The sequence below is a fragment of the Mesoplodon mirus genome (genome assembly GCF_964341445.2).
Source record: "Mesoplodon mirus genome assembly, chromosome: 7".
In the NCBI taxonomy this organism is placed as follows: Eukaryota; Metazoa; Chordata; class Mammalia; order Artiodactyla; family Ziphiidae; genus Mesoplodon; species Mesoplodon mirus.
This window is the reverse complement of record NC_138983.1, coordinates 112,503,801-112,517,179: the sequence shown is the minus strand read 5'-3', so window position 1 is coordinate 112,517,179 and position 13,379 is coordinate 112,503,801. Positions and strand designations below refer to the sequence as shown.

The 13,379-nt window shown below is 38.0% G+C and overlaps 1 protein-coding gene across 4 annotated transcripts in view; it reads left to right on the top strand.

The window, feature by feature from the left end:
• PDGFD (platelet derived growth factor D) overlaps window positions 1-12,797 on the top strand; it is a 226,117-nt gene extending 213,320 nt beyond the window's left edge. For all 4 annotated transcript variants that reach the window (XM_082626483.1, XM_082626485.1, XM_082626482.1 and 1 more), the window contains 2 exons: window positions 2,690-2,904; window positions 12,160-12,797. In XM_082626483.1, coding sequence (XP_082482609.1) covers window positions 2,690-2,904; window positions 12,160-12,285 — 341 coding nt within the window. In that variant the 3' untranslated portion in view covers window positions 12,286-12,797. The remainder of the gene's footprint in view (window positions 1-2,689; window positions 2,905-12,159) is intronic.
• The last annotated feature ends 582 nt before the right edge of the window (window positions 12,798-13,379 follow it).

Below are 13,379 nucleotides of genomic sequence, written 5' to 3'. Positions count from 1 at the left end.
GCCTTCATGGTTTCAATCCCCTGATAAGCAGGACAGCTGGATTCTACAGCAGTCACACTGGGTCACAGTTCTGAGTCACGTCAGTGAATTGATGCATAAAACTGACAACATCGTCACTCTCTTCATGGCAGGTAGGAAATGGAAATAACCAGCGCTAGTCAGTAAAACAGTTATACAATGTGAAGAGTTTTGCTCCAAGATGAGTAAGGCATACGTGCCTATCCTGATTTGTTGACAGCACTTTGGGAGTTAGCTGAATTCCCACAGGGAATCATATTGTAGTTTGGCTTGGACATATTCTGGAGATAAGGGTGTAGCCATTTACCACCCCAGTCCTAGCACAATGCCATACGGGAAAGCTTGATACAGTGCCAGGGAGGTCGATCTTCCTCGGTCAGCTATAAGTTTGCCTGCCATCCCCCCACTCTGCCTTATGTGGCAGAGACCATGAGGCAAAAGAGAGAATGACTTCGAGCCCAGTTTTCCTACTTAGTATTCACTCTGAGTGAGTAATACACATCTCAAAATGGTGGGCAAAAAAAAAAAGAGGGTGGGGAACAACGACAGGTAGTCCTATGTATCATGTGCCTAGAAGAGGACTGGCTGAACTCAAGTACACTCAGTATTGTCGCTTCCTTCCCATCCCTCTCTGCCTTCCACATGCCACAACTGCTTCCTGCTGTTAGACAAAATATATTCCCATCATCACCAGCAACAGCTTTGGCCCTCTGCATTAGCCCTGTCCATAGCCCTGTAATGCACAGCCAACATCAGTATTTATCTCAAGGTGACACTTGTAATGGATGATTGGTGCACTTCTTAATCCATTTACATAATCCTTTCTGCTTTACTTGCAGTTATTTTCAGGGCTTTAGCAGCAATAAAATGGTTCCTTTCCCAAGACAGAGTTCATTCACTTTAAATCTGGCTTGATTATAGCTAAACTTATGACATGTCTTTACAAAGGAAGGGGAAAAAAGCAATAAATTATGCACAGTAATTATTTAACATTTATTCAGCCCCCACAGTGTCCTGGGCTCAGCATATAACAGTTGGGGGAAAATCCCTGCCCTTGAGAATCAAAAGCACTCAAGGCAGAGCATTAGTTCAATTGTCATTTAATTCCTTATTCAAGGGGTCATTGACCGTATGGCCAGCCTTTTAGCTGACTTCATGGGGTTAAGTGGACTCTTCACCCACTCGTGCCTTCTTTTATTTCTGTGTCGTTCAGATGCATTCTACTGACAGCATCCTTAGCCTTTGACCTCTACCCCCAAAAGAGCACTCCTTACTGTTCCTCAAGCAGTTTTGGTTTAGGACTAAGACATTTAATGGGACTAGAATCCAGAGTAAGCCTGATGATAACTGCCTAACGTTTATGGGATTCCTTCTGTGGTGGCCTGGCTGGTGACAAGGGAGTGCACTCGGAAATGCTGTGGAACCCGGGGGCGGGGGGAGGGGGGGCGGCAAAGGACTTTCTTCTAACTGCATTCTTGTGAGAAGATAGTCATGTACATTGACCCGCCAGACTATTTGGATGACAAATAGATGGGCGATTAGATGGATTTTGAGACCACAAATTAAAATGTAATTTATATACTACAATAATACAAATTTAACTCAAGTAAAATATTAATGATTAAAATTTGAAAATTTAGGGTGATGCTCTTAATTCATAGAAGTCCCAATAACCACCCCCCCAGATAATCATTTACATAGAATAACGGCCAAAAGAGAGAAATAGAGGAGAAAGATCTGAAAAAAAAATTTTTTTAATTATTGACCATTTGACTTTAAAGGAAAAAATTGGAGGAAAAATCAAAATGAATCAAGATGAATAAAATAATGAGCATTAATTAGTACCAGGCACACTGCATTCAATACTTCAAATATTGCTGTGAAATAAGTAGTTATACTATTTACATTTTATAGATGAAGAAGCAGAGGTTTGGAGCAGTAAAGTAACTTTCCAACTAAAAGGAGGCATAGCCATGATGTGAATGCAGCTGTACCTTTACTGCAGAGCCCAAGCACTTAACCAGTATGCTATACTGCCATCTAGGACCCAATACACAAATATCCATCATATTCACAACCCCCAAAAAGCCATGTCCTTTGACATTTTGGTTGACCTCAGAGTTAAAATGAAGCCAAAACCTTTTTATTCCTCACATTTACTTGTAAAATTTCACTGCCAGGTGCATCGATTAGAGTAATTCTCCCTAATGTGTCCCTGATATAATTCAAATTGTATTTAAGTAATGGCTTACAGTCAGGAGTTATTTAGAATCAAGAAGATAAACACACACACATTTTTTAAAGCAAAGACAATTATTTTAAATTGCTAAATGTTACATTTTCTTTCCTTGGAACTTTTTTTTTTTTTTGCATTAAAAAAGTGCAAGGAAAATTGAGCCAAGATATAGATTTAGCTAAGTTTTTGAAGGTTTTCTGTTTTCTCTTTGCTGTTGTTGACATTTTTTTTTTTTTTGAAGGGCAGATGGGATCAAAAGAGAAATTTGATTTTCTATCTTTGGTGTTTGGGGTAGTAACTGAGATCCCAAGGATAGATTCAAGCCCTGGGTTAAGGCTGTCCTCACAGAATCTTCCCAGCCTGTTCGCAAAAATGTGTGCCGAGTGTGTATGCCACAGTCGTGCACTTGCTTACACGTTGCTGTGTTTCTTACAGTTGACCTGGACAGGCTCAATGATGACGTCAAGCGTTACAGTTGCACGCCCAGGAATTACTCGGTCAACTTGAGAGAGGAGCTGAAGGTGACCAATGTGGTCTTCTTTCCACGCTGCCTCCTCGTGCAACGCTGTGGGGGAAACTGTGGCTGTGGAACTGTCAGCTGGAAGTCCTGTACGTGCAATTCAGGGAAAACTGTGAAGAAGTATCACGAGGTACGCCGTTTTCAGATTTCTTTGTTGCAGTGCTGCATTTAGCCCTTTTCAGCTGCAAATGTCCTGTAGTCTCTAGGCTGCTGGGAAACAGGGCCATTGCGTTGGTTGTTCACATTGTTCACTGCACAGGGGCACCTCCCAGGGAGATGACTGGGAAATTGTACTCAAGCTAAATTTGCCAAGCTAGGTGCCCTGGGGAGAGTGTATCCTGAAGAAGGGTTTCCTTTTTCTAACCCTTATTCATAATATGCTATATGGGTTGACAACAGTCCTGTTAGTATACACAGTCAAATGTATGATGCAGTAATTTGAGAGCTTACTTGGCTTCCTTATAGAAATATGGTGGGATTCATTTACAGTGTATGACTGCAAATCTAGGTTATGTTAAGAAAATGCTAAGAGCCAAACTTTAATTCAATCAAGTCATTGAAAAATGAAGCAAGGTAAAGATAGCAAAATATAAATTGTCAGAAAAGATACATTGTTGTAGACATTTGCATTCTCTAAATATGGAAATATTTTTCTTCCAGAAGTACTAATTTTTCCTAAATATGACTGAGGAATCATCTCTGAAATTATGCAAAAATAAACAAAAGTAAACTTAAAGATACAAGAGGAACAAAAATTTAAGGAGAGCAGTAAACTTTGATGATAATAACAGGGAATGCATGTACGCCTTTACTGTGTACCAGACATCATTGTAAGCAATCATTAGCTCACTTGGCAGTTTCTCCACAATGTTGACGGGAGTGCTATTTTTTTTCCCTTTTTATAGATGAGTAAACTGAGACCAGCAGTAGATTGACCAGCGTGACTTGGTCAGTAACTCACAGAGGCAGGACCTAAATGGATCAACTGTTTCTAAAGTCTATATTCTTATCACTAGTAACACTGTGCTCTCTTTGTTAAAAATTTATAGCACTTTATTGAAGATTAAAGAAAGAGTGGACTTAAGGGGAGTTAGCACTGCTCTTGAAATTGATGGCAACCCTATTACTTCCTGATTTTGTGAGTCACTAATGTTTAGAGATGCAGTTTTCATGTGCGTGAAATAGGACGAAGAAATTATATCCGATAATCCCATACAGTATGGTTCTGGGGAATCACATAAAACGGTGCATATGAAGTGCATTTTGTAAGATGTGAAACATCTTTTTGAAATATGTCTAAAATATAAACTAAAGGATTTCCCTGGTGGCACAGTGGTTAAGAATCCACCTGCCAATTCAGGGGACATGGGTTCAAGCCCTGGCTTGGGAAGATCCCACATGCCACGGAGCAACTAAGCCCGTTCGCCACAACTACTGAGCCTGCACTCTGGAGCCCGTGAGCCATAACTACTGAGCCCACATGCCACAACTACTGAAGCCCACGTGCCTAGAACCCATGCTCCGCAGCAAGAGAAGCCACCGCAGTGAGAAGCCTGCACACTGCAACAATGAGTAGCCCCCACTCACCTCAACTACGAAAGCCCATGCACAGCAACAAAGACCCAATGCAGACTAAAAAAAATATATATATATATATATATATATATATATATATATATATATAAAGTATGAAGCAAACACTATTGTTAGGAATTATTGTTTGAGTTGCTTTTCATCAGTATCTACCAAAACAAAGGAATAGATGGTGCTCCCTAAATAAAAATCTCCCGCTTTATACAACCATTTCGTTATCCTGAAAACAATAAAACAATAAGTTAGGAGGTAATTTCTGAGCTAAATGAAAAGGGATACGTCATAAGCAGTATTTTCAACTTGGGAAATTCAGGAGGTCGGAGACCACAATAACCCTGCTTACCTCAGACAGATGGGGACACACGATTTTAGACCTGCATAGAGCTGGTTTTCTTAGTCACAAGAATTTCTTACTCCACCCCACAGTTTTCAAAGTAAAAAAAAAAAATAACTGTTCTCATATCCAGAGAATGTTGTTGACTGTGTTCATTGTGTTTTATTTTTGTGTGACCTGATGAACTCTAGATTGGACTTTGTCCTTTGTGTCTAAGAAGTGAATTTTGTATTGTTGAGTCATACCCTGAGGACAAATGCAGAATTCAGTAATTTGGTTCCAGTTAAAATAAGCCAGGAAGTGACAAGATCTCTACGTAGTCTTAACTGTGAGGAAAAACATGTGAGTTCAGGCCTTTGATGCTTTATTTTCATCTTGACTCTCTGCTCAGATAGAAGTTGCAGTTTGATTTTTTAAATTGCTTATTGTGGAAACACAGAGTTAAACATACACCCAGAAGGACCCTCACATCCCAGACAGTTAACTCTGAAGGAGTCTGAAGGATCCTTTTCTTAGGTCTATTCTCGTCTCTGTACACAGTAGCTGTTACCTGTAAATTTCTGTTCACAATTAATATCTAGAAGGGGAAGCCCTTAATCTCTTTGTTCAGTCACATGAGTGGGTCTAAAATGTTGGCATATTTTTGAAACTGCTGTCTAAATCACGTCTTTGAAACATGTCATGATATTTTTACTTCTCGGAGTCTGCTGAGCTCTGTACAAAATCACTCTGCTGAGCTCTGGACAAAGGAACAAAACAGCATACCTGTTTTGTCAGTAACTGCATACCTGGAACACACACGGCTGGCACACTTCCCCCAAATTCCTAAAATACCTTTGAAATGTGTCACAGTGACCACTCTGTCCAGTGCCCTGTGGAAAAGAGCAGGAGGCTTGTTCCATTTGCAGAAATGGGGGTTACTTGAGCTCAGTCTCATTAGGGAAGAATCCTTATCCTCTGTTCTATTAGTTCTATGTCTGTATTCTTAACTCAGAGAAATGAGAAACTGGTTTCCCCAGCTCCTGGTTGTAACTGATGAGATGTGAAATTAGTTTTCATGAGAGATGAGCACCCTTAAGGGGGTGACTAGAACTTGTCACATAAGCAAGCCTGTATGACTCCACAGATATTTCAAAGCTCAACATTTAAGGAATAAAATCCAAGAAATTAAAAATGTATGATTATAAAATTACCAATAATTAGAAATTATAAATAGAAGGAAGTTAATATCATTGCTCTTTTCCCAGGTCATGCAACTTCTCCTGTAGGGCTCTGAGCATTTTTCACTGTGCAATAAAATGTTATAATCTTATTATTTCCTGTTCTCAAAATTTTGTAGGTATCCTGTTAAAGTATTTTTCCTTTTTCCTATTAACCTTTCTATGCTTCTTGGAATACGTAGGATATAAAAAAAAAATACTTTTGGTAGTGATTCTTAAAAAGGGAGAGTTCCAGAAAACATATTGTGTAGACAATTAGAGGATGTTATTATTTTAGTTATCTTTCCTTGATAATGTGTAATGAAGGGATATTTCCTAAAAATATGGTGACCTTTTAAATTAATACTTACTGGTTTATTTTTTTTTTTATCATTTGGTCTCCTGGCTATGTCCATTCAGTCAACAGCCAAAAACTTAGGAGGCAACAGAGAGAGAGAAAGATAGAAGTTAATTTTCTCTGTCCTTCCTCTCATGATTTTGTCACAATGCTGATATACCTGCACTATCTGGTAGAACTTTCTGCAGTGATAGGAATGTTCCATATCTGTACTATCCAATCTGGTAGTCACTAGCAACATGTGGCTATGGGGTATTTGAAATGTGTGTAATGCAAATGAGGAACTGAATTTTTAATTTTATTTAATTTTAACTAATTTAATGTAAATAGCTACACATGGCTAGGGGATACCATATTGAAAAGCATAAGCCTAGACATATCTCTGTGTCTGGCATATTTACAACATCTAGAATCATTCCTGTTGCTTGAAAAAATGACTTCTGAGGATTATTTTTATTTTAACTTTACTTTAAGTTTACGAATTTTATATTAAAAATTTGCTGCACATTACAGTTTGAGTTAGAAGATGTAAGCAGATATTTTTATATATGAAACAAAAGATTAATTAGAGTTAATAAAATGTTGAGCTTTAGATTTGAGATAGAAGAATGGTACTTTTAATTTTTCCATGTTTTAAACATCTATCATTGAAACAAATTTAGGTAAAATTGCAAATTGAAACCAGCGAGACAGGAAAGCAATTTTTTTCAAAAGGTTTCTACTCTATGGCAAAGGCAATGAGTTTTGGGGTTATGATTCTAACTAACCATAACAAAAGTCAAGAAAATCTCTTTTCTATTCTTTTTCTGGAAACAGCATTTCTAGAGCTTATATAGAGTCTCCCTGCTTCTTCCCCTTTCTCCCTCTTTGAGTGAGACCATGAGACAACTCTCTTGCAGGCCTTTCCTGTGTGTTCCTAGAAGAGACAAGACAATAGAGAAAAAAAAATCACACAACTGAAGAGGTGGGCTCACATGGGAGGCCACCTAGGACCAGCTACTTAAAACTCCCCAGGGCCTCGGGTTTGCTCACTTACTCCCCACGATAACCTACAATTTTGAGTTCCCAGACAGATCTGAAATTATGATATCCATTCACCTACTCCCTAAATCTTATTTTACTGAAATTGTGTTAGGAATGTAAACAAATTGGTGGTTGAAGTGCTAAGTAAATACAAAAGAACAAAGATATATGATCTGGAACAGTTACTGTTTATAGAATGCTTATAAAAAGTTTATTCTCTCTTCGGTAGTAATACCTGTGCTACTTATCTCTTGAGGATCCTGGTAGAATGAAAGCATCTGAAGACTGTAAAGCACTAGACAGATGTGGGTGGAATTTTCTGCAAATGTGGTTGGGCCTTCTCAGTTCTAACTCCCTTATGGCCCAAATGACTCACTGGTGAAGTGATTCTCTAAGTACTACAAAGTGCATACATCCTTTCCCTTGGAGCTCTGGCTTCACATTAGGCCTTCCTGCCAAAGTTTAGCAAACCTACCTTGGGGCATGATACTCCCCAGGTAGACAAAGACCTATCTGTGGCATGAATGATAATCAGTGCTAATGCAGTGCTTTGAAACTTGGTGGCCAGCTAGGCTTCCATTATGTTTTCTGCAATTGGTGGGCTGAACATGTAGTCATTAACCCTCTAAAGTGCTGTCAAAATCATTTACCTGTTTAGTTCTCTGAAGGTAGAACTGTGGCTAAATATACCCCAAAGTGCTCACAGAAAATTTCAATTATAAGTAAATGTCCACTTACTTTTAGAGATCAAGATTGCATTTTGAAAATTCATGAGTGTTATATAGACCCATAGTATAACCCCCACCTTTGGTCACCTTCATACTTAACTTGTCAGGAAAACAGTGCTGAACTCTGTTATTTGTGTCTTTCTTATTGAGGACGATGTCTCAGCTTCCCTTGAAACTATCACCTGCAAGATGAGCAATGACCCAGGTAGCAAATAATATGTTATCCCTTCTCAAAATATTTTTGCTTGCAGTCACTTTGGGTTTCAGAAAAGTTGACTACCAGCCCTTAAAAATCTTAACATTTTTCATAAAGTCTATAAGCATGAAAGAAATCAAAATGGAAGCAAAAAATATGAAGGTTTTTTTTTTCTTAAGATAAGAAACTATGTGTACTGAATGCTACCTGCTTTAAGAGTTGGGTAGAACCTTAAATAAACTCTTAATCATTCAGGTTTATACAATGCATGTGTCCTGAAATATGTACTTGTGTTCCTATGTCAGCCATTAATTTAAGAGCTGTTACAAGGCTTTAACAACATTTTTTATATTCCCAGTAAACAAGAACTCAACTTGGCAGATAGCTTTTCTGCCTAGTATTGTTTTATTAGTGTAATAGCTTTACGGCAATGATTCATTCAGTGGTTTATCAGCGACAAGGCGAGTAACCGTAGTTAAGTATCTTTTGTGTTATGGTAATTTGCAAACTGAGAATCTTTGATTTTTTGTAGTAGTATGAAAGCTGCCAACAGGCTCAGTCATTCTCCATTTAGTAAAAGTCAACTTTCCTTGGCTTCATGTGGTTTTCCAGATAGTGGAGAAGGGCCAAGATTGCCATTTTCACCCATAGGTGATAAGAAATGGCTGGCTGCTCCTCCGTGGATTTTTATTTCAGTGTGTGTGCTTGCAGCTGCAAATCAAAGCTCAGAAAATAGGAAAGAATTCTGTGATGGTACCTATTAGTGTGTCCTTTGGCAGCTGTAATTAATTCAATGGTTCCTTTCCTTTAAAGGTGACCAGATAACCCATAGACAGTTTGCTTTCTCAGATAAAGGCTTTTCATTTTTCTTTTAACTTTTCATGCTCTCTCAAATCAGCTTTGCTTTCTTCCTCCTTTCAATGCTGTATACCTGAGCCTAAGACTATTACATGGTCTGAAAGCTTTGAACATCAGTGCTGTGATTAGCCAGTAAAGCAGTCCAATTTCCACTTTGTTCAAACAACGCTTTCCTGTCTTGTCTGGAAAAGTGTCTGCCAATTCATTTTTCTCCTCTTATCAGCAAAACACATATATACTGTGCTCACATGGCTTAATATAAAACACAGGGAAAATCCCTGAACAATCAGGAGACCAGTTAGAAAAACTGGCCAGGCTCTGCTCTCATCCCAAAGCACACACTTTCATTTGTCATCAAAAGAAGAAACAAATCAACAGAGCACTGATTTTACAGATATCAGTCATGGCAACATATTAGGCTTTGATAATGGTCTTTTTTAAACAGAGAATATTTATCATATGCTCAGCTTCTTAGGAATCATTTTCTTACCCTGAATATTCCAACTCCCAAATCTGGTTTATAGGCTGGACAACAGTGACTAATATTAGAGAAATTCTTGGCAAAGTTGTAGGAACCCAACCCTTAACCCCTTCCAAGGCATTTTGACCAAATATGGCACAGTAGGGCTTTCATATCTGTCATGGGCAGGGTATTTAATACCTCAAAATGCAATACACTTTTCATCCATTTCTTTGGATACTTATTTTTTCACAGAGATGCAACAGCTTTTATTTTCTTTAGAGACCCAGCAGGAGAGAACATGGGAGCAGGGAAAGGCAAATGTTATTGTCATTCTGCTCTCGATACTTGAAATTTTATTTCACAATTGTGAAAGGCTTAAAAGTGATGCAAAGCATAGGCCACTTCATTTTGGCCTCTGCTTTGTCTCTTGGCTTGTTTTGTTTTTCCCCATCTGTTTGTTGGAGGTTGGGGTAGAGGAGATGCAGGGAGGGGACACCGTGAACATACGTGCCCATACTTCTGCACTGGTAGCATCACCCACCACATTCACCCAGGTACATTCTTTAGCAGCTACTATGTTCCCAACATGCTGCTGACCTGCACAAACAAAATTTCAATTTCCAAGTAAGGGCACTAGTTAGGCCACATGGAGTCAAATACTGGTTACACCAGTCACTGGCTCTGTAACCTTAATCTCTCTCTTTCCTTATCTGGGAACAAAATTAGAAAAGTACCTATCTCATAGTATTGCAATGACATCCAAAACATTTAATACTTGCAAAGTCACAACAGTGTGTGGCATCTAGTAAAAACTCAATAATGTTAGTGATTGTTTTTGCTGTCCTTGTCCTCAAGGCACTTGTAATACAATTAATAGAGAGAAAGCATCATACGTCATGTGAACTTGTGTGATACATAGTGTAAGTGCAGTAGAATTGCAGGTAAAAAAGATAATTAGCTATCAAAACTGGCATCTGGACTAGCTTTACTACAATCAAGTAGTTTTGAGTCTTTATTCCTCCCTCATGAACTCTCCTGGGGCATTCCTTCCCACCCAACCCACCCCAGATCTGTATTCACAATATTCTTTTGAAGCTCTTCTACAAATGGGACTTGGTATTTCACTCTGTGTTAGGAGAGTCCAGGCTCCTTAGCTTTATTGAACATTGAACAAATGACCCACCCCACAGAACTCTTATGGAACAACAGGGCTAAATGCGAAAGTAAAGGGGACACATGAGGACTGAGGACTCTAGGCCTAGTGTCCTAGTAGATGGTTTTGGTTTGTTTATGACTTGAAACAGGTAATGTAAGGATGAGAAAATTGCTGGGAAGACAATCCATAGTAAAAAATTGTGGGGATGCCATGAAAAGTTATACAGCCTTGAAAGCATCTAATCTTCATCTAGGACCAACGTATACCAAGCATCAGGTCCCCATTTCAGTTCACATGTGTGCCTGACACAGCTTTGAGACACAAAAGGAAATCGTAACCACATTGGAGAGGTGTTGGGTCCTTGGGTTCGAGTGTGCTAGAAGCCTAGAGGACAAAAGCCCTGCTCCCAGCTCCAGGTTGCCAGAAGACTCTGGCACCTGGCCTCCTTTGGAATCTCAGTTCTCCTGCCTATAAATTGTGAATAAAGATACCTTCTCTACTGTGTGACAAGGTTTGTCTGAGGGCAAACGAAATAGTGCATCTGTGCAAATTCTTTGAAAACCATAAAATGCTACATAATACGTGTAGCATGTGGTGTCATGCAGAGTTTAAAGTCTAAAAGGGAAAGTAGAACAAAATAAAAAATAAAGGCTAACAGGAGCCTCAGAATATAAAACAAGAAGCAATTAAACTGACTGTGGAGTGTATAGAAAACCAGTATTTGTGCATACGATGGCAAATATTGACTTCAGTGAAGGCCACACTAGGGAAGAAGAGTTAGCTCCTATTTAAACTTAATAATTCAAAAAATTACATTTAAACCTATTAATGTAAAAAAATTAAGGATATACTTTATTAATTCAAGAAATGTCATACTGTTATACAGGTATTAATGTACAAAGATCTTAGTGGAGCATGATCTGTTTCGAATTGTAATAGGTATTATATCTTAACAAATATGTAAGAACATACACACATTTTCAGTTATTTATGGCCACTAATGACCTTCGTCAGGCTAAAATGTTTTACATCAACCAAACATTTAACCATACCAGGATATTATGTTCATGACTTTATTCGTTGTCCTGTCTAAAGAGATAATAATATTCTCAGTATTATATTTATCCATAACACATGCTTTGGTCAGAAGAATCTTTATGATAATATTTGGGATAGCACTTGGCACAAAGCAGGCCCTTAGAAAGCTCTCAGTAAATACCTGCTCAGACACCTGAAGTCATCTTGGTACTGCAGGTAGGTAATGCAGGAGGCATTACTCTATGATCAGTGAACTCCATTACTTTAAGGAGTTGGTGATTGTCTGTAAAAACATTTACATGTGTGCAATCTAAGAGCGAGCACATAGCTTTCATTGGATCCTCAAAGGCTTAAGAACCAGTTGTCATAAAGAGAATAAGTAGTATGTAGTTGAGTTATACTCCAGGTGCTTTCTAACAGGAAATGCTTTTTGTCCTAGGTGTTAAAGTTTGAGCCTGGTCATTTCAAGAGGAGGGGCAGAGCGAAGCACATGGCTCTCGTTGACATCCAGTTGGATCACCATGAGCGGTGCGACTGTATCTGCAGCTCAAGACCACCTCGATAAAAGAATGTGCACATACTTACATTAAGCATGAAAGAAACTTTATTTTAAGAAGGGTGTGGTAAGAGACCCCTTTCCCACCAGCAACCGAACTTACTATTAGCCTGCAAAACAATGAATACAAGTGGTTGCTGAGTTTCAACCTAGCTTTGGTAGTGTCATGAGTAGAAAGGTGTATCATCAATCTCTATATCCAAGAATATAGGATTGCATTTAATAATAGTGCCTGAGGATATATATGTATATATATCCATGTCTCTGTGTAAATAGATCATATGGTTTATTCAGTATATATAACCAGGTACACCAGAGCTTACATATGGTTTAATTACCTAGACCCTTAAAATCTGACAAAATAAGGGACATAGTAAATACATGGAACATGTCTTTGGAAGATTTGGAAGATGAATTTGTTTATTTTTAAGTTTTGAATCACAAAATAATTTTGGATCTTGCTCTTTTAAAGAAAGCACCCTGTATATTAAAAACCAATAAATGAGATTTTCTTATGCATATATCTTAATTATAAAAAAAGAAAAAATATGGTTTCTGGGAAAAGCACATTCCTAACCATTTTTCTCATGAGATGTACTACATACTTGGCTGTATAGACAATAATTTACCTGTCTCCAAAAGCATGTCATAATAATATAAGTGCTTTAGAAATAAAGCCATTAAGGCTTCTTTTTATGTGTCTTGCTGACACATGCAAATACATTAACACCTATCTCCAAAAAAATTCCCGCAAGATTTATTATTATAATCCTATGAGAGACAATTTATAAGCTATAGCAGAATTGTTTCTTTTCAAAAACCTCTCCATGGAAGTAACTCCTTTGGAAAATGGCATGAGGACTCTGCATGAGTCTTTCAAAATAGTGTTCATTGAAAAATGTGGGCAGTTGAAAGTCAAAAAAGTGAGCATTGAAATATTAACATAACTGGGAATTGGATGGAATATTTGAATGGGATCTATATTTAATAATGGATACATACTCTCCAAATTATGCCAGTTAATTTTACATATCTTGCTTTTGTGTTTCTGTCTCTTCGATATACAGACATGGATTTACAATGGCATTTTATATTTGGCAAGC